The sequence below is a fragment of the Branchiostoma belcheri genome, unplaced genomic scaffold, assembly GCF_001625305.1.
Source record: "Branchiostoma belcheri isolate BF01 breed outbred unplaced genomic scaffold, Haploidv18h27 scaffold6, whole genome shotgun sequence".
NCBI lineage: Eukaryota > Metazoa > Chordata > Leptocardii > Amphioxiformes > Branchiostomatidae > Branchiostoma > Branchiostoma belcheri.
Window position 1 is genome coordinate 2774709 of NW_017804242.1, and position 22205 is coordinate 2796913.

Consider the following 22205-nt stretch of genomic DNA (forward strand, 5'->3'; position numbering starts at 1 on the left):
GTCCATGTAGCTCAGGTTCCCAGAGGGCTTGTTCCAGCAGGGTGATGAAATATCAGGGCCTTGGTGGGAAGGCAGGGAAGCCAAGCCTGTAGGCTGGCCTACAGCAGGCTTGCTGAAATTAATTCAAACATACTGGTACTGTGTGTGCCCAAAGTGTGTAGACTACAATATATGTATGCATACTAAGCACCCTCCTGCTACAATTAAAATTCACATTTGTGGAAAATGTTTGTGGTAAATGTGTAATAAAAAAAAGGTATGGGTAGGAACATTGCTAGAAATTCCACTCGAAGCAGCATATTTTTTGTAGAGTTGTCTACTGGAAGCAGCGTACATTGTATTTTTGCTTCTTTGGAGGATATGTAAAATAGACAAATAACTAGGTAATGTTAGTCTTATTTGTCATACATATCAAATTTGAACAGATAACACTGTAACATTACTATCTTTGCTGTAGTATGTGATGGGTAGTTTTCTCATTAAATCTTATGCAGCGGACGTGACATTAATTATAATGGAATCCGGCTATATCAGGTACATGAACTAGATGCCTGTTGGCTGGGTAGGATTACACACATGTAGGTCTGCTGTGTTTTGGGCGATAATAATCATTTATGAGTTTATGACCATCTGCACCATCTGGCTGATAGCTATGTAGTTCATGTACATCAAGGTGATACAGAAGCCTAAGTTTTAGTTTGTTCATGATTCAAGTTGTTATTTTTGATGCATTTTCCTTAACCGCATGGTTACGTTCGACAACATTGGGAGTGCACAGAAAGCAAAGGCCTCGTTGAATGGGGCTGACATCTACTCAGGCTGCTGTACCCTGAAGATCGAATATGCAAAGGTGAGTATCTGGGAACCAACAGGTACTGGGCAAGAAGATATGGCAGGGATTGAAATATTTAGGATCATTTTATTTTTAGGAAATATGAATCGCATTGAAAACTGATCAGAAGCCATTACAGTTACATAGATGGTAACAGTGAATTAAACAAATAAAAATCCACAAACATTCATATACCTACATGTAGAACTAAGATAAGGTGCAAAAATACCTGCACAACTCCAATTTTACCTGCAGTTATCTTCATACATGGGTGGTAATTTCAAGACTAGTATAGACACAATACCCAGTATAGACAGACAAGACCCAGTTGTTGAGTAAATAAAAGAACGCTGTAAGACATGTTGATGAGTTAAACCCAGTAAGCATGGATCTCTATTCAATTATGCGGACTCACACAAGTGCAGCAGTTGCAGGCATGACGGAATACATTCTTCAGAGTTAGCAGCAACTAAGCGCCTTACTTAAATAAGCATAATAAAGTCATTTTGACACATGATTTGGAATTTATGACGTACAGGTGTGACAAGGTATATAAAGACAACTGAGCAGACCGACAACCACACAAGTTGTTGTTAATTATGTTACTTTACCACCAATTGTATGCAGTGGTTTTACAGCAGTCATCAGGGATATGTAGTCTGTTCAATAATTCATTGCTAGCTGTAACAAAATAATGGTCAGTGATTGGTGAATGTTAAAGATTTTAAGCTTGGCATTATTTTTGTAAATGTGGATAAAGTAAGACTTCTAAGTGACAGAGCTCAGCCACTGCACTTCTAAGGCAGACAGAATGGGTAAAAAATTGCCTAAAGCCAGGACGGGAGGTACATGTAACACAAAAACTAATGCCTGACTGATCAAAGTACCTTAGACTACTAATTGTAAGTGCTGACATTCCTGAAAAACAATCATTAACACAGAAATGTGAAAAAAAGCTTGACCTGTTGTTGAGTGATGTCAAGGTAAAGCAACATCTTGGTAAATCTTCAGATCCCATGTTATTTGAAGTATTTGAGGGACTTCACTCCTTCCCTCGCATTTATTTCACTCCTCATTCAAATAGCCCTCAACCTTGAGTAGCCCTCAACCTTGAGTAGCACATGAGCCTTGTTTTATGGTAACTTATGATTCTAGTAAATGAGAAAAAGGCAGAACAATATGCAGAGTGCATAGCTGGTCCTTATAGACATAGCAGTGGATCATCATGTCACAGCAATGACAGACCTTTATTTAATTTGATGTCAGAACAGGAGTCGGTTTTTTGATGAATGAGTATGATCCATTATCATTGTATATTGTAAAGCCCTGTTATCAAGTATATGTAGCTCCTGTCTCTGTGGCGAGTCACGCAAAGCTGTCTGGCTCATTTCATCATAGCATTGAACATGTCACATTTAATCAAAGATTGATACAATAGTTGAGGAAACACAAGGATTTCTTGTTCAACATGTGTATGTGGTTTCAATGACATTCAAACAGCATTCAATATCTGAAAGCTAAAGAATTTCTTTCTTTCCCCAGCCCACCAAGCTTAACGTGCATAAGAACGACAGCGAGACATGGGACTACACCAACCCTAACCTGGGGTCAGGTGGTGGAGGTAGGTTGCACAGTCTAGTGCTTCAACTTTCCGTAAAGTTCACCAGTTTCCAGCTCTATCTATGTTGTGTCCATCCTTCTCCCTCGATCCTGAATACTCTCACTCATGGAGATGGGGTTCGGTTGCTAACAACACTTGTCCGATTTGCACTCTGTCAAAAAGCACACGGCTCGTTCACATTTGTCTATGACAGACTAACGTAAAAACTAAATAACTATTGACTTGGAGTGCCCCCCTGCAGGAGGTTAGAACTCTTTTTCCAAAGAAGAGATTTGCTAAGGCACAAGAGTCGAGTTGCGAGTGCTTCTGGACCCCATCTCCATTGATTGAACTCACACATCCGTCCATTACAAAGAAAACAGTGAAACATGACAGTGCGGGTAGCGGGGAACAACAAGCGCACAGCATGTATACTGAACAACAACATCAAAACAGAAGACGTGCACCTGAGAACAGTACAGCCACAGAGACTACTGCACACAAGGAACACAAGAAATAACAGCGGATAGTTACCAGGGAACACCTCACAATGTACAGACATCTCGGAGAGTTCGGTGTGAGCTCGGAGTGCCGAACTAATGCAGACATGCACCATGGAACAACCTCTATCATGCTGGACTCTTTCAACACATTACACACGTAGAGGAATCCCTGTGGGTGTAGCCAAGGTTGGAAAAACACGCTGTATAGAAAAAAGCTGATGGGTTATAAAGGCTGCTTCTTCACGTACTCTACCCTTCCTTCTTCTGTGAATCTGGACTCTGGAGGACAGACATTACACACGTGCAGCTATTCCTGTGGGAGATCAGGTCCCCTGACGGATGCTCTAGACACTTTAGACATGACTCTGATGCCTTTCCGTCAGGAGGAAGTAGTAAAACATGTTCTGGTGTGGGGAATTGGACACTTGAGACGTCACTACATTGTCACCACACAACACTGGGACAAGATGGCAACAGTACCTCTCATGGCATGCCACAACACAACAGACAAGATCCCGCACAAGGCCACGGAACAAGAACACTGATCAGTAGAACCTTGCAGTAGATCGTGTGCTCAAATAGTGCTTCACAGACGTGTCAGAGTTGACAACCACTGTTGCTTTCATCAAGAAAAATTAATTTTAAAATGTAAAGAAGACAGACATTAATGCTGTCACCACAGCTTGGTTGGAAACAACCTTTTCAGAACGTATAATAATAGAGAGATAATAGCAAGAAAATGGGCTGTCTTGACGTGGCAGACAGATTTGCACCAAAACCAGTGAGGATAAAAGCATCTGACAAGCCATTATATGAGCAAGTTTGTGCAGCACTTGGGCATGATGATCTTATGTTCTGTTCCTAGTTGGAGGTCCTTCCAACTGCAGACAAAACATGTTGTTGGCTGGAGCCTTGAGTATTAAAAGTGTATCACCACCTGTGAATTTGACAGGCTGTAGGGCAAGGACTGTGTGGGGACCTTTGTTTGGTTGCCATGTTGTGTTGGCGGCGCTGCTGCGAGAGGCACGTTCCATCATCCCAGGTGCACAACTAAACACAGCGGGAGCCACGCCATTCTTTTCTGACTCGTTGATGCTACAAAGGTATTTGTGGTCTGGTAGAACAGATTTAGAAGTCATGAATATCTTATATGGTACTAGCTGGCAAACCTGTGTACACTTTTGTATGTGAAAAGTTAATCTTAAGCAATTGTCAGCACTGTTTTTAAACAATGTATAAGTGGAACCGACTACAGTACTAAATGTATGCTATACTAACATGTCTGAAGTACCTTGAGAATAACTTTTTATGATATTACATTATCTGTCAAAGTCATATTATGTAAGCATTGATCATAGTCACAGAAGCCTAGACCCTAGATGTCAGATTGTGAAATGAAATATCATACATGTTACCATACACTAGATAGGTGACAGTATTGCTCGATGATTTGTAGATTGCCTTGTAGATTGCCTTGTACTCCAGTACGTGCAATGGTATTCTTAAATCCAGTGTCACACTGTCAGAAGCCTTCAGCCAAATTTGTTGATCACCAAATTTCAAAGTTACCTGCATATTTTTGCCTGAAAATCTACACTATCAGATTTCACTGGTAATCTACAAATATCAGTTGATCCCTAAAAATCGTGCAGTGTTTGAGAGAACACTAGCCTATATAAATGTCCTCTAGAACTTCCAGACCGGTCAGGTGAGCTATTGTGTTGCTGTGTGGCACTGGTTTTAGAGGATGCTGCTGTGTATAATGGTGTAGTCTTACACCATGAAATGCTGTGAACGTGTTATTGGCAATTTTACTACTGTCTAGGGCTTGGTGTTTGTGGGGCATGAAATTTGAAGCAGACACTTTATCACTCAGGAAAGTGTCCTCGTAAAGAGTGTTTGTTCTAACTGGTAATTCAAACCATACAATGGGACGGAACTCACAAATATATGACATACATTGTTGTCTACCTTAGCATTGAGCATTTGGTATTATATTACAAGAACAATTTCAAATTTAACATTTAAGTAAAATACGTACGTTTAAGTATGTCACTTGATACTGGCTTGACATTTTGTAGTAACTTCCCAAAAGATGTACAAGAGGAGGAGTGAATCCTCATAAGTGAAATCAGTAGGACAAGACCATATCGGTCTCTTTGATAGTAGTTTGGCAGTGATTTTGAAGATGCTGACATAATTTTTTTTTTATTTCCCCAGACCAACAGCCAAGAAAGAACCAGGGCCCCCTCCTAAGGGATCCACCTCCGCAGTACGGTAATGGCCGTGGAGGAGCCGGCCCGCCCAACTTCGGTGGGTAGACGGCACTGCAAAGTTCAAGGGCAGGGGGTGGTGGATTAACTTCATGAAGATACACTAGTCTGACAATTAATCCTGTCAGTGGAAAAACAAGTTCTTGCTGTTTAGGGATGGTTTGAAAAGTAAGAGTTGAGAGGCGGCACGGTATAAAATTGTGTATTTTAGTAGAAATTGTAGGTCTTTGCATGTGGACAAGTCATACCTCAGTACTAAATCTTACAAATGATTGAGTCTCCTTTTGTGTGTCCGTGTGTGTGCTGTAGGTAACCAAGAGTTCCCAGGTCCTGGCTATCACAACCCCCCAGGCCAACATGGTGGTTTTGGGAACCAGAGCCACCCTCCCAACCAGGGTTACAACAACCAGTTTAACCAAGGGCAGAACTACCAGGTAGGTAATGTAGGAATGATGTTTTTGTCATCTAGTGTCAGGAGAGAAGGCATACATGTAGGCCTACATATACACACACAATCCCCAGTATGGCCAAGCACTCCAAGCCACCCCTAGTCTTCTCCATTAGTCCAAATCTAATGTTCCCTGTTCATACCTAATAATTTTTGAATAAATCTAATTTTCCTCATCAGTGCAGGTATTTCCCCAGGGCTGTACTCAAATGTCATAGCCATAGGTTTGTTTCGAGCTCTCATATGATCAATAATGAAAAGCATATCAGCCAAGGCATAATGAAGTCCTCAGACATACTCAGTTGTCAAAGTTGTAGCAAGATCATTTACTTTCCATTTGCACACGAGGAATCTTTTAATGGCACCTTCTAATCACCTTCAATTCTTTTTGGCCCTGAGGCAGTGGTGTGTGACGTCTGTAGACTTTTCTGTTAGCCTTTGCAATGTAATTGTTACAAATTGCAGCTCCTTGCAATGCTATTCTTTAAAATATCAGTCAATCATAATGATTCGCTATGCTGTGATGTACATTTTTGTAGCAGGCCAGCACCTTTTACTGTTAGCTTGACCAAACCAAATGATGACATGGATCAGGCAGAAGAGTGAATTATTACTTTGTGGTAGGAAATTAATAGTGTCCCCCGGATGTAGGCTAGTCCACACTTGTGTCCTTCAGCAGTTGATCTTGTTAAGTATGGTCCTGTAGCAGAGGACTGACACCAACCTAATAAGGTTTTGGTTAAAGACAGAAGAAAAGTGCCCTGACATGCCCCTTGGGCTACTCCCAGCCTTGGTTATGTGAAATGGAGTGACTTAAGGTTTGTAATGTTAGGACAGGTTTCAGACAACCCATTGTGAAAGCTCATTATATAAAAAAAAATCATAGCTGCCCCCCTCCAGGGTAATTATCAGGCCTGCATATTTGCAGCAAATACATTTTGATGGTTGCACAAAATTTGTCCCACTTGTAATGAGAAATTACAGGCAGGCAGTCCTGTTTCAGAACAGGTGCCGAAAGCGGTTAGTGAAGGTTGTGCTGTGGTTATTACTCAAATGTAATCAGATCGAGTGAGCATTACCTGTTATGTCTATCACACATTTGGTAAGAAGAAGGCCTACTTTGTCCAGCATGTGTGCTGTAGCTGCAGGGGAAATGTGCCTTGATGTAGATTGTGATTTTCCCACGATCAAGAATGTCATAAGCCAAGGACTAGTACCTCACCTGACAGGCAAGTTAGTGCCAAAGTCCAGTGGTTAGTGATGCTCCTTCCTGGACCAAGAGGTCATTTATGTCGAAGTTGTTACTCACCTGACTTGCAGGCTACTTCATAGGGTCAAAGTCATATCAAAGTATGCTTACAAAACATGGCATGGAAAACAGATAACGAAAGGACAAAATAGATCAAGATTAAGAAAACAGTAAGATGGATTGTTTAGATCAGAAATGAACAAAATACTCTCACATGCACACCTCGTATTTGAAGCAAGGAATTTACATCTGCAGATTTCGTAGTTGCTCGTATTTGACACACCACTATTCTTTCACAGCCCTTACAACAAGACCAACAGTTCGGAGGACAGGGCCAGTATGGGCCCCCCATGGGAGGACCCGGAGGGGGTAACATGGGCCCCCCTCCCCAGCAGCGGGGCCAGCCCCCCTCCTACTCCCCAGGTCCCCCCCAGCCAGGTCCAGGGGGTCCCGGACCTCAGGGCAGCCCAGTGGTGATGGTGTACGGCATGGTCCCCAACAAGATGAACTGTGAGCGACTCTTCAACCTGCTCTGTCTGTATGGCAACGTCATCAAGGTATGGAGCATGGTCATTGTCAGACTCATGGATTTATATGTTAACTTCTAAAGGAACACTAGTAGTATGCCAAGAAATCGTTATTAATTTATTTGTCTGGCTGTATGAAGACATACAGTAAGTACTACCCAACTAGCCACAGGCTGTTACAACAGGCTTATTCACAAAGATTCTGAGGGAACCAAATGGGTTTGAACAAAGCTGGTGATACCATAATCAACATAAAATTTTTTTTTAAATGCTCACATTAAAATGTAGAATTTGCATTTTTCTGCTAAGTTTCTTTGTGGTAACTAAGACCCTTTGAGGGAATTAAGTGAGTGAATCGGTTGTGTCCCACCACAGATCAAGTTCATGAAGAGTAAGCCGGGAAGCGCCATGGTGCAGATGGGAGACCCGTCTGCCGTGGAGCGCTGCATCAACAACCTGTCCACCTGTGTGCTGTTCGGACAGCAGCTGGCACTCAGGTGAGACAGCCTACCTACATGTACCTGCACCTGTTCATGTTGTGTCTCCATTTCTTTTGTTTTGGGTATTCTTTTCTGGTGTCTGTATCCCTTTTGTTTGAGCCATTTTTTGTTTCTATAGTTCAGTTTGATAATGAGTAGAATATTCTGTTTCACGTCTAGATACATATTGCTACATATATGACACTCAGCTGAGACAGCCTACCTACCTGCACATTCACTACCTGTTCAAGTTGTGTCACTGGTTCTTTTGTTTTGGACTGTGGCATTCTTTTATGATGTCTCCACACCTATTGTTCAGGCCAGTTTTTGTTTCTCCAGTTCAATATCTAGATACATATTGCTTCAGGTTGACCCACGTGTCTTGGTTGACACAAAAATGCTGACAGTGAAATAAGGCCCACGTCGTACACTTTAATTGAAAGATATGACCATGACCTTTATCCGTGCATATACTAGACTCAGCACATCAAATATTGATGGTGCAGCTGGACTAGTTCTATAGTCCGTGTCTCGATGTTGCCAACAACAAACGATCAGTTATACACACTCCTGACTACCTGGGACAATTACAGAGAATTACAGTTCTGGAGACGGTTGTAGGTAAAGTCACAAGGAAGTGAGATGAATGTGTTGGAAGATGGGATCCAAGTGGCAGCTGTGTTGGTGGGGAAGTGGAGGCGTCTGGGTCCTTGTGAATAATAAATGACCCTGTGCTGGTGCAGTGGGCCATTAGGGGCAGGAAGGATGATGAATGATACTATCAGCCCCATTGGAAGTAACTGCTGCCTTTAGCTGCTGATGTACCGTGTAATGACTCTGGGGAATTGACCATTTTCCAATAGACCCACCATTACTGTCCAGGGCCCCCAACTTGCAATATAGCTAACAACTGAGACAGAAGATGTTTTTGACATGAAGAACATGAGTTACCTAACCCCTATTGTGACCAGAAAATGTCAATGGATGCCATCAGTTAGTTAATACATATATTGTACATGTTCGCACACTCATGTTGTATGTCAGCAAAATTGCACTTGACATGTTGACAGAAAACAAGGTCAATATCATTGTTGTATGCTGTTCACACAACAGCTTTTACATGTACTTTATCCTGAATATGATATTATTAAGTCTGAATATCTACAATAAGATGTGTCATGGTCAAGGACCAGAAAAAGACAGTTTTTAATCATTTCGACCAGGGGCCAGTTGAGGGTTGTGTTGAAAATTCTGGTCAGTCATCACTTTCAGTAAAACCTGAGTAGTGCTTTTATAAGAGGTGATGCCATCTTTTTCTTGTCATTGTTAAAGGTAAGCATAACATTGATTTGTAGTTGATAGGTGTGGTTTGTAATAAAAAATCCTTCCAGCTCAAAGTTTGAGGTACTCGTAGCTGCTCAACCTGTGGGCCCCACAGTCAGACCATAACGACATTACGCTGTGGGTTGATGATGTCATTGGCTATTACCAGGGAGAATAGGACATGTGGGCTTTCTGTCTGAGAAGTTAACTGCAGGAAGGAACGTTTCACCAGTACAAAATTAGCATAGTGTGCTACTTCCTGGTATTTCTGTAGTTTCAATAAAGCTGTGGCATATTTCAATGTGACAGCTCTATGTGTGTGGGCAAGTGCTGTGAGCCAGTGAAGTCAGTGTGGTCATACACAACTTTAAACACTGTTTTACAGAAATACTAAGTAGTTACAGCCACCTCTTGTTAGGTTTTTTAAGTTGCAGTTTTACATGTGTATGTAGAAGCTTGTGAATAGTTTCATCAGGTTGGTACATAATTGCTGTTTGGTTGCACAACAAAAGAATTATCCTTCCAAGTTCCATTGTTTCAGTAGTCCTCCTGCTACCTGCCTGGGGGCAATAAATCCTTTTGGTTGTGGAACAAAGAACCGTATCATCCATGTTTAAGAAACCGTTTTCCCTGAAGCACTGCGGATAGAGTCAAAGGATCGACAGGTCAATCGACCCAGCATTGCCTTTTCTCCACTTGTCGACTGATTTATTCTGTGTCATCGCTCCAGATCCTAATCAAGGACATGTCAGCAGCCCTGGCAGCTGCACACTGGGCATGGAGAAGATGAGGAAACTACTGTAATTGTAAAGAAAAGATTGACAAATGTACAACTGTATGTCTCAAGAATTTGATAACAAATAGTTTGTCTCCAACTGGTGGAGCACCCATATCATATCACAAGACATGAAAGGCAATTACTTCTAACACAACCAACATGTTCAATTTCCAAAGGTACAAAACATGTATTTGTTTGTATTACTGCGGTGTGAGTGGCTCAAGTGGCTTTTAACCTTGTTTTGTGGTGATTTGCGGTAAATAAGATGAAAAATGACTGACAACTTTTGACCTCCCCAAGTTTGGAAATGCTGACACCAGTTTACGGGTTTGTTCTGGGTCAGGACTCCCATTGAGGGAGAAAATGTCAGGCTGTGAACTGGTGTGCACATGAGGCACCACGCCCAGCACAATCTGAAGAAAATGTTGCTATCTTAATTAGAGGGGTTAAAAGTTGACCCTGACTAACTGACTGTAGTATTTATCTGCAGTGAAGGCCTTTTGCAGAACATAAGATCATCTAATATCTGCAGACAGGGTGTATCCTTGCCTTGGTTAGGCCAGATCTCTGCACTCTATCTTGCTCATAGCAATGGCATGGTTTCAGAAGTGCTATGATTGGAAGTGCTGTGTCATATTTTGTCCTCGAATACTAGCCCTCAAATTCAATGTCCTTGGAGGTCAAGGAAAAGGCAGTTGTTGTGCTTCACATGGCGCATCAGTGTTAGAAATATTTCTAACACTGATGAGCCATGTGAAGCACAACAATTACCTTTTCCTTGACCTCCAAGGACATTGAGTTGTCAACAAAACAACTGCTACTACAAAACTACAAAACATATTCTATTGGCAGTTTGAGGAATGCCCTCAGTTCCTAACATAGTTGTCTCAGTAAAGGGCCCTCGGGTGTTACTGTAACTTATTTGCCCCCATTTATGAGTCATTTGTGTTTTGGCTTTGTTGTAACTGCTGCAGAATTGCTTGTTGCACCTTAGCTGTTTGAAGAGAATATGGGATTTGAGTCATTGCGAAACTTGTGCGTCCCTTTTTGGCAACAAACATAATTCTAAGATTGTTCCAAACAATGGTGGGTTTTCGTAGGTCGTGCAGTCCTGTCCATCTTAAATACCTGTTTAATAACAGTCGTTTGTCATGCCACGCTGTCAAATGTCAGCTTGAAGGATAGCAGGTTTTCAACCATGAGTGTACATCCAAGATCTCTTCCTGCGTGAGAAAGACTTATTTCAGCGTACTCGTGGATTAACTATTGGTCTGAGGTTTACCCTGGATCTGACATCTTTTGTCAGGAAAAGTTGACTGCTGAAGGTTTTTAATCCACAAAAGGGGACATCAAGGTCTTGACATGAAGGTCAAAGCTTTCTTAGCAGAACCCCAACTGGTGTGAAAAGGTTCCAAAGCCCTGGCAGCAGTCATACCTGATTACAGTCCACAGACATCCTTGACCCTTGAGGTGTCTCATGTAGTGTTGTTTTCCTTCATCCATCCATGTCGCTGTTGTGTCCGGCTGTGGCTTATCAGTCTTATGTCTGTAAGCTGTAATTGTGAGATTTTTGATCCCACAGCATTAGTGACTTTGTGCTTTACCACGTCACCATGCAAAGGCTTTGATACAGAGCCTGACTGGACCTGTACTGTATTCTGAGTACAAAAGTTGTTAATTAGAATGGCCTAGTTACACTAGTTAGCACAAACCCTGTGTAAGTATGTATTCAGAATGTTTGTCTGAACCTAATACTAAATTGTGACAATTGTATAGGGCTCAACATCAACATTCTTGCAAGATCTAGCTTTACTAGATAAAAACAGGGAAACTCAGAATCAACCAGTCAACTCATGATCAAATTTTCAACACACCAGAATAACGTTTTTGAGGTTGTAATTGTTACGTTTTTACTCCAAACAAAAGATTATTGATATCATGAACAACACCACTAAAGAATAATGTTTGTGATATTTGTATTGTGAGTTAACACTCCAGGCAAAAGATTATTGATGTCATACTCAACACTACTGAAGAATAATGTTTGTGAGAATAGATTTTAAACTGTTTGCCTCTTTCTTCAGTTACTCCAGGCAGAAGTTTATTGATGAGAAAGGCCAGCCCTTCCTCCTGGAGGATGGAACGTCCTCTTACACAGACTTCACCAACTCCAAGAATAACAGGTGAGTGGTCATATCTTCACTTACCCTTCTTTATATCTGACCAGCCTTCTGGTAGTCTTCAGGATAATTGAGGACCCGATTGCCCCTCTGTACATGTACAGTTGTAAGTGTGACAGGAGAAATAGATTAATGGTGGCCGACCAAAATGGTCACAAATTCAGTGAGGCTACTCTGTGTTGGAAAATAGTTTAACCTCTTCTGTAAATCCTGCTGAGATGAAGGCTTGTTCTTTTGTATGAAACAGAATCAGTAAATTCTGATACATTTAGATTCTGAAGATTATTGAACTGGTACGATTTATATAGCTTGGCATTCAATGGGAAAGATGAAGAGTTAACTTGAAAGCAACTTATTCCATTGCAAAAATTCAAGCTGACAAGCAAAAGATGGAAAAATAGATTAAAAAGTGGCATTTGTTATGTTCTATAACCTATGAACTGCCCAGTAATGTTGTTATCATCCTGCTTAATGGTGTAGATGATTTCTTGATTTTCTATTATCTAAAGGCTTTGAGTACTCATTCAGGTGTAACCATGTATGACTAGCTTGATACCAATAACATACCTCTTGATGTTAGAAGGTTATACTATAGGTGACATGTATATGTAAGTTACATAACACAACATACATGTATGAGCATTTGAGCTCATACTTTTTGCAGGGCAAGCCCTTAATAATAGCCGCCTGGCTAGTTGGGCTGCCCTGGCTGTACAAACTGTCTTTTTCACAGCCAAAGAAATAAATTAGCATTTGTTATGGTTATTCTAGCAGAGAGGTTTTGTCTTGTTATGATTAGTAGAATGATTTTTTTGTTCTTTTTTCAGGTTCTCAACTCCAGAAGCAGCTGCAAAAAATCATATCCTTTCAAAGACTTGTTCTTGTCTATTTATAGTTTGATTATAGAATAATCCAATAAGAAATGCTTCTGGGTAAAATTTGGGAGTGATCATACAGGGGCATAATAGACTCATACTTTTTTCTATACACTTTCTTTTACATGCAAATTATCATTTTCCAGTGCACACTGTTATTTCCATTCACAACAACTTGGAGATCAGCCCCAAATGTCTCGTTGTTCTCTGCTTTTTTTCTGTTCTGCTGCTATATTGTTTCCTTTGGAGAATGGTTACCAGGCTAGAACTGGCCAGCCTTCACCTTAGTTTGACTGTGTAGTCTGTAAATGTTAGCCTTGGGGAAGGGTTGTTCCTTAACAGACATTAGTGTAAAAACTGAGCAACACCCAGGGCTTTGTCCAGCCTCAGATTTCTTTTGGTTATCTAGGAAAAAGCCATGCTCACCTGTGATTTGAACTGTTACAGTACAATATCAGAGTGTCCATTAATTCTGTCTATCATTAACAAAATTTAATCCAAACCCCACGTCCACTACATATCAGTTTAATCTGCCAGAAAGACAGATTTGTGTGGGAAGTCATGTGTCCAGGTCAGCATCAAAGGTCCATTACTTCCCCCCCAATAATTGATTTTTGCTGTAGCCACCTGGAATAGGGTGATAGGAGTCACTGTGGCCCATTTATGGAGCTGGATTCCCACCTGTGCTGTTAGCTGGGTGGGTAACTATTGGATTGCTGCTGTCTCTGTTGTGTATACAACATGGAATTGCTGGGAATGGCCAGCAGTGGTACATAGCTGGCATCTTCTGCATGGTTGAGTATTAATTGGTACGGTAGATTAACAGTGATACCACTGGTGCCACACAGGAACTTATTAAGATGCCTCAGGCAGAATTCCAGCAATGTTTGTACTTCCACTGATGTTATCTTTGAGAAATACCTTCATTTGTTAATAATTCCATGCACTATTTCTGACATTGTTGACATGATAACTTAGTTTTTATGAAGTTGATTTGTGATGGCCCAGTACAATTGTCAGATAATTCCTGGTTCAGAGATAGATAGCAGCAGGTTGATCTTATGAAGGCTCAAGCTTTGACTGTTGGCCCAGGGGTCCTGGGATAAGAGGAGGTTGACCTAGATAGGAAATGAACACTTGTATATACATGTACTCCCTTTGGCATGTTTAAATACTGGTAAGACACACATGTTTAGGGGACTGTGAGTTGCTAAAGCAAAACACCTACAGCAGATAACATGGACTTCAGAAGGCCATTTTACCTCCCAAAATGATATTTACTTTCACTCTGAAGGTTGTGTTTTTGCAGTGAAATCTTGTGACTTACATTTCACAATCCCCAGCTCCCAGGTAGAAAGTAGAGGGGAATGTTGGAACAGCAAAGATACCATATGACTGTAATGTTAAATACATGTACATTACAACATTTTTATGATCAAGTTAGATGTTAGCGAACGGGAATAATAGATCTAAATTGACAAATCATTTATTACACACATAGTTTCAAAGCTAGTGGTCCTTTGACAATGTACTGCAATTTATCTTCAAAGTTCATATCATGCTGAAAATTCATATTAACAGAGTAGATCATACAGCATATGTTCACTGTGAAGAGTTCTGTTTCAATATTTTACAGCAATTTTCCTTCCTTCCTCTAACAGTTCCCTCATTATCCCTGTCCTTCTGACACCACTTTGATAAATGAGTTTCTTCACCCCTCTAATCCTTCCATTGTGTGGACTGGAAGGGAGGACTTTTTGGCTCACCAGTGGAACTTCATGTAGAGGATGAACAGACATGTCTGACGTTGATGAATGTGGTTTCTGTCCACCTCTTTAGTTCATTTATCACGTTTCTGTCAGGAGAAAGCCATCTTGAATGCCCGTTTTCATGTTTGAGGGACATTTCTCTCCATTACTGTCATTCTTATTCTTGGTTCTTGCATTCAGTAATCATGAAAAAAGTATGATGCAAGGGTGGAACAAATTGATCTGGCAAGAAGCTGAGTTTGCAGATATGTGGTTCCAGTTAGCCTGTCCTGAGGGAGAACTTTTATGCAAATGATGAAGAGTGATAAGCAGTGTATGTTATAGGAGCTGACATGGCTGCCCCAGCGTGGCAGGTAAGGACCAGTATTGGGTCAGCAGGTGGCAGCTGGGACCTGTGACAAATTGAGAAGATTGCAGCATCAAACCTGACCAGCAGCCCTCCACAGTCTCCTGGGGACCCACCTTTAGGTTCCGCAGGAATGCTGACATTTTTCCCTGGCAGAAATATGGCTGCAGGGTTAAGGTAATGATGAGGAGGTCATTCCCAAGCCCAGAAATCTGACATAGGTCAGATGTAGCCCCAAGCCTTTAATGTGTTTGTCTCTGTGGTTGTTGACATCTCCATGGGCACAGATGAGAACATGTGAAGCAAATCCCCAGCCAAATCAGCCTGTGGTCAAAAACATGCAAAGTGACATTCGTACATATACTGGTACAATGTATACTGAGATTGGTACATTTTTACATTTTTCAATTCAGCAATTTCCATCAAGTCTTTGTTCAACATCACATTTCATCTTTATGGAGATAAACTGGCATCAAGGACAAATGCAACTTGAAAAGGATTACACACGCTTTCTATTCACGCTCTGTGGTAGCAGTATCTATTGCCTGTAGCTCTCTCCAGAGTCAGAGATAACAGGGACTGATAACTGGTAACTTGCTTTCCTCTGTTTAGTCCTCTTGTCCACAGGGTATGCTCACCAGGCCCTGAGCCATAGTAACATGTGTTAAATACTTAGGCAGTCAAAGTCATGTATCCCCAGTCCTCATTTGCAATGTGGTTTTTGGCCCATGTTTCATGTTTGTTATTGCAATCTAGTTGTGTGGTATTCTGTGCTAAACACACATACTGTAAGGTCACCCCAGCACTCCTTTGCAGTCTGATTTGTGGCCCATGTTTCATGTTTGTTATCCCAGCATAGTTTTTGTATGTTCCTTAACCTCGCATGCACGTATCCAACAGCCATCGAAAGTGCTACACTTCTTCAACGCCCCACCTGATGCTACAGAGGAGTCCCTGAGACAGGTACGTCCCGGCTGAGGGAATGTTAGTTTGGCTGTAGGTACAACAACTAACAATGAATGAATGAGACATCAGTATTATTTATGAAGCCCCCAGTATACCACAGAAGAATGCTTATTTCAATCAAGTTTTGGTAGAACTTGAACACCCTGGTTTGGCCTAGAGGGACAGCCTTACAGCATGTTCCAACTCCCCTATGATCTGACACAGGTTAGGCTCAGGGATGTCAGAAGGTGGGTTAATCAGAATTTTCCAGTTCTGCCAGAGTTTGTTTCTTAGGGCCCTTTCAGTGTCTGGGAGCAACTTGAACTTGGCCCCAAGTGTATAGCTGGACTTGTTAACATGCAGACATCTTTGGGCTGCTTTTTTTGGCCATCAGCAGAACAAAACAGACATGTAGTTCTTCATAGATGACTGTAAACATCATATCAACAAATCTTCAAAATGACAAAGACTACACAGACGTTTTCATCTGGACTTAGTTGTGATATTAACTGATTTGTTAATTTGTGCCTATTTTTACATTGGCTCTAATGACTTTGTCTTCTTTTTTCAGCTAACGTTTAGTGATGCAGGAGTGCCTCCCCCTACTGCTATTAAGATGTTCCCATCAAGAAGTAAGTTAAATGGACTTGTACATCACTCTATCCATTTCATGCACTGGTTGTGTTGGTGGTTGTGAAAGGGAAGTGAACTGAGATAGAGACAATGTTATCCCTGTTTGACATTTTACTGCACCTTCTGCTATGAGTGTATTTGTCCATCCCTCTTATAAATTTACAGTTCGTCATGCACTAACAAGCATGTGTCTATTAGAGATCACCAGTAATCCTTTTGTAATACGTTCATAACTGTTGCTGTTTCAACATTTTGTTGCCTGTGTTTCAATGGCAATATATGGCAGGTATTATTTTTTTAAACCTAAAGACACTTTCAATAGATTTCGTAGTGCATTATGGGAAAAGTTTGGGGGGAAGCAGAGCTGTGTGTTTGACAGAGAGGGAGTACATTATCTCTATACAGTTTCATTCTCTCTGTGGGTTTGTTGCTGGTTAGGCCTTCAAATGGGCAAAACCGGCTCTTTTTATTTCTATGGACAAAGGCCCCTGTTTATAACGCTTGTGTTTTCCATTCTTTGAGGAATGCCATTCAATGCTGGTTGCGAGAGGCCCAGACCAGGTCAGAGAAAAACCACGCATGGTTGTAACATAATGATCACTCAAAAACACACTCTGACCCTGCATGACCTCACCAACAACCAAAACATCCAACATGCGTCAGCAACATAGATCATTGGTCTTTCCTATCATAACAGGAGTTCTCAAAATCCACCAACTTCTACAGGGAAAAAAACTATTTATGGAGACAAACTGTCGGCAATCGTACATGTACATGCGACTACATATCAAGTCGTTTCTGGCATGCATGTTTTATAAAGCAAACACCCTTTTTAGAAGTAATTGAGAACAGGGAGTATAAAACAGGATGGTTGCTCACAGTGGCCTCATTGTCAATGCTTCCTGCGGCAATCCTGCCTAATGTTTTCTCAAAAATGTAAACCCAAATCCTTCCTTCTTCTTCTTCAGCATACAAAATTAGTCTCTACCAGACTAAAGTAGGGTATGTAACTGTCCAGAGGAGTTAGATGGCTAGGGTTGGCAAATGTTGCTCTATTATAGTCTATATTAGCCAGTTCACTCTTGTGTACACCATATTTTGTTACTCATTCAAGTTAGCAGGTCTGGTAGAGACTAATGATAAATCTATACATGGAACATGTCAAACAGCAACAATAACAATAACACAATAACAAATTAATCCTGAGCACTGTCATGTAAAAGTGGGTGACTCTCCATCACTTACATAATATGCATTACCATTCTTGTTAATGTTATCTCTTTCCCCATCACACTTTTTAATTTTATTTGAATGTCTTGCAATTTTCAATTCCTGCAATCTGTTCCAATTGCTATTATTGTTAAACTAAAAGTGACGGATGAACAACTTGGGTGGTGGATACATATACATGTTTATACCATTATACTGGAATTTCAGTTTTCTACACTAATTGCAAGTAGTCGAGGTGAAATCTTGATTGAACTGTACTGATACTGCCAGGTGTTGTGAAGACATGTACTGTGAAACCCCAGTAAGTTAACCCTGCCCTTCCCTGTGCTGTTGTGTTCGCAGCGGAGAGAAGCTCCTCCGGCCTGCTGGAGTGGGACAAGATGAGCGATGCCCTGGAGGCGCTGGTCATATGTAACCACAGTCAGATGGCCAGCCCAAGTAAGTACAGGCATGGTAGTTGGGAAATGAGTGGTTTTTGATGTGACAAGTCGTTTGGTGTGATATAGCAATTGCAGGGCTCTAACCAGCACCCGTTTTTCCGTCAATTGCAGGAATAATGTGGCGCGTGACAGAAACATTTCTAAACCAATCCATCAGTCTTGATAACAAAAATCTTTGGTAGAAATATAAAAACATCAAAAGGAACACCAACAAAAACTCTCAACCCCATGATTTGCTTCTCAAAATGTGGGAAATTGCATTTTTAAAGGCTTCAAAATCCAAAATTTGGGCTGATCATGAACCTGGGATGACAGCAAACAATTTTGAGCTGGCTAGAGCCCTTATCCAGTCAATGCCATGTGCCTGCAATGTTTGAGTGGAATGCCAAGTAGCAGTTATTTATTAAGATTCAGACAAACTGATATATCCAGGAATGGATCCAAAAGGCAAAGGGTACTGAAAGCTGGCACCCCTTTGTATTCAGGAATAAGTCTCTGGCGTCAACCCTCTGCACGTAAAACAATGTTTGGTCTTGCTCAGGGTACTCCAGTAGCATGTCCAGATGGAGGCATTGCTTTTAATCAGGCCCAAGTCAATACCTTAAGACTGGGGATGGTGTTAACAGATGTGTAACACAGAGACTCTGTATTGATAGACAGAACCCATACACTCACCAGTTTCTTCCAGTCTATTGCCAGTTGTTTTAACTCCAGCAAGGGCCTTCTCTGAGATGATAAAAGCCTTAGATGTTTCTGTTTTAGAATATATCGTAGCTCACAGCAATGTACTGAACAGACAGACTTGTCTGATTAAAACATCTACATAAAATGTTCTCAATTTAATAACACACTAGGGGGTCCATTAACCTGTCCAGAAAGTCTTTGTGCATAAGCTGGTATTTACAGTCAGGCCACACCAATTTGATTTCTTGATTCTTGTATTTTTGACAAAAAAAGTAACACTAAACTGAAAGATCGACATGATATAATAGAGTAAGATATGAGAGTCTGCATCATGACATAGTTCATACACAGATTCACATTTTCCTCCCAGCCCTTTGTTCTCATTTTGACTACTTATTGTATTTTTGCCTGAAAATGTCAGAGAACCAAAAACATAAACTGCAGTGGCCTTTGCCTTGTAGCTTGCCACTCTCCTTTGTTTACATGGCTTTAATTTATCTATTCAATGGCAGATGGGTTTGTGGGTCAACGTTGCACAAACAAATATCTAACACAGGTTTCCTTGTCTGTGAGGTAGGCCTCCTGGAGCCTAGATTATCTGGTCATATCTACATGCCATTGTGTAAATAAAAGAGTCAGGTCAAATGCATAACCTTAAGGTGTGCTTGTAGATGTCAATCGGTTGTTAGATGAATCAGTCTTGCAGCAGTAATGCTAGTGAAAAACAAAGTGCCATTGTTCTGTGTACCTGTTTTACCTGCTCCTGAGGTGTGCCAAGCACATGTATATCATATATAGTCTGGTGTCAAGTGTCACAACTGCAACATACACAACTGTGCATGTGTATGTTTGTAGACGATTGTAGAATATTACAAGTGCAGTTGCAGATAAAACAATGGCTTCCCATGAAATATATTTGGGGGAAGTCTCCTGTGCAGACCCTGTATCTGCGGCTGGCATCTATGTTTGGGAGGAACTCGATTTACAGTGTTCAACATAAGGTCGGCATTTATTTTGGGGGAGGAGCGCTAATTTACAATGTTCAACATGGGCCAGAATTCTCGGTGCCACACGCCTTTAACTGTGGCCTGCTGTTGAACATGGCAAATTAATACACCCACCCAAACTAAACACAGGACTGAGGTTGAACGTCGCAAATCAGCATTCCCCCCCAAAAAATAACGCCAGCGGCACCTAGTTCTGCACAGGAGGCTAATTGGATTTGCAGTAATCTATAATGAGCGACTAACAGGAACGGAGTGTGAACGACACGAGAATGTGACAGTCCTGGTCATTTCCCCTGTTTGTGTTTCAGAAAATGACATGAGGATTTGAACTTGAAAGAAACAGTTCTGATCATTTCTCCTGTGTGTGTTTCAGAAGGCCGGTACCCCTTCACCCTGAAGCTCTGTTTCTCCGCGGCCATCCATGCTGTGTGAGGAACACGCTGCTGCCCACCACCCCAGGGACTGTTCCGCACCCAACAGTTAACGTAGCTGTAGCAAACATCATAGAATACATGCCAGTGTACTGAGGGTTAAACTAACTTAGTAACGGTGTTCAGTTGTACGTGACTAGGTGGAGCTCAGTGCATGCGCCATCTCTACATTGTACAGTCATGATGCTTTGGTTGGTTCTATTGGTCCACTCTGCTATAAGCTGTTGATGTTTATGTACTACCATTTAGATTTAGACCTGGTGTCTGATTTTTTTGTGCTTTAGAAGTCCGAACAATAGTTGCCTGTTGTGAAAAGTAATAGGGAGGTTTATGTTGTACCGGTAGCACCCAACACTGTAGTAAGTCTGACCAGAACAGTGCCATTCTTTTTTAACTTACGGGTGGTTCCCAGCATTCTCTGCCTTCCCGGAACGGCAGGAGGAATTGAGATTTCATAAGAAAGCCATGAATTTTTTATTGATACAGACTAGGCAACGTAACCACATCTTGGGTACCATGCCACGGTGATTTTTACGGTATGAGTTTCCTATGACATTTGATACTGAAAGTTGTATCTAGCACGGGATGTCAGGGCATCATTCCCCAGTCTCGACTTTGTCAGCATTATTGCACTGTTGTAGTTAAGGGTGGTCACCAGGATTTTCTCCCAGGGGTCAGGTACAGAAGCCTAACTTTGTCTAGTGATAGCCACACAGCAAAGCATGGTAGGTCACATAATAGGGAGTCTGGGCATCCTCCTCCACTCCAGAAAGTCAAAAACTCTCTGAGAAGAATTTGGAGGGGCAAATTTCATGAAGTAGACTTTTTTTTGCAGCTACAGCCTCACTTTAAAGCCAAGTGTTGATAATTCTTTTTAGTTTGTGAAGGGTCATATGGTTCTCCCTGGGTCTTTCAACCAGAATGGGGGCATCAGATCATCTTTACTGGTGACAGTGTAGGGGCCCTGGTGACCACCCCAGTTGTCGAACAAGAAGAAAAGCGATCATGTTGGGTAGTTAGCTGGCACTTGTGCTGGACTGTATAGTTAATACAACAAGGTTCTCCACTAAGATGTACATGTAACCTCCCGACACTCAGTATTCTTGGTATTTTCTATGTTGTCACAACCCATGGTTTGCTTGTGCTTATGCTGTAATCCACCTGTGTATTTATTTTTGTGTTACTGTGTACATTTGTCAGAGAATGATAGTCACTGTAAGTTGCATCAAGAAATGACTTAGTACATAGATGAGTACAAGTTTTTGCTTTGTTTTGTTATGAGTTTTGGATTAGTTTGATATTTGAGGCAATAGAGGCGAGTCATACTCATAGACCCCAGTTTTGCAATGGAAGGAATTTAGTTTCTTTCAGTATTCTTGTTTGAATGTTGTACTCTATTTTTGTATTTCACCAAATCACATGGCTGGTGCAACATTGATTCTGTTGATAGCAGTTAACATGTTGCTGTGTAACAAATTGTATGTATCCTAACTCGAAGTCTATACCCTACCGACGTACTGTAACCAGGGGAGTAAAGATGATATTTACGCAATGACTGGACCTCACAATGTTAGTACTGTATGGTAAAAATAACATTGGATTTAGAGAGTCTTCACTGTTCACAATTTGTAACAATAAACTTTCTTTTATTCT

General features: G+C 41.2%; 1 protein-coding gene across 7 annotated transcripts in view; it reads left to right on the plus strand.

Moving 5' to 3' along the window:
* LOC109482549 (heterogeneous nuclear ribonucleoprotein L-like) overlaps positions 1–22205 on the plus strand; it is a 37537-nt gene extending 15332 nt beyond the window's left edge. For 3 of the 7 annotated variants that reach the window (XM_019785292.1, XM_019785294.1, XM_019785297.1), the window contains 13 exons: positions 754–850; positions 2375–2453; positions 5156–5248; positions 5518–5642; positions 7205–7462; positions 7808–7929; positions 12097–12195; positions 13020–13051; positions 16072–16145; positions 16699–16759; positions 17283–17321; positions 18333–18428; positions 20495–21008. In XM_019785292.1, the coding sequence (XP_019640851.1) occupies positions 754–850; positions 2375–2453; positions 5156–5248; positions 5518–5642; positions 7205–7462; positions 7808–7929; positions 12097–12195; positions 13020–13051; positions 16072–16145; positions 16699–16759; positions 17283–17321; positions 18333–18428; positions 20495–20553 (1234 nt within the window). In that variant the 3' untranslated portion in view covers positions 20554–21008. Of the gene's footprint in view, positions 1–753; positions 851–2374; positions 2454–5155; positions 5249–5517; positions 5643–7204; positions 7463–7807; positions 7930–12096; positions 12196–13019; positions 13052–16071; positions 16146–16698; positions 16760–17282; positions 17322–18332; positions 18429–20494 lie in introns of all 7 variants that reach the window. The other 4 variants (XM_019785295.1, XM_019785298.1, XM_019785293.1 and 1 more) reach the window with 3 other exon arrangements.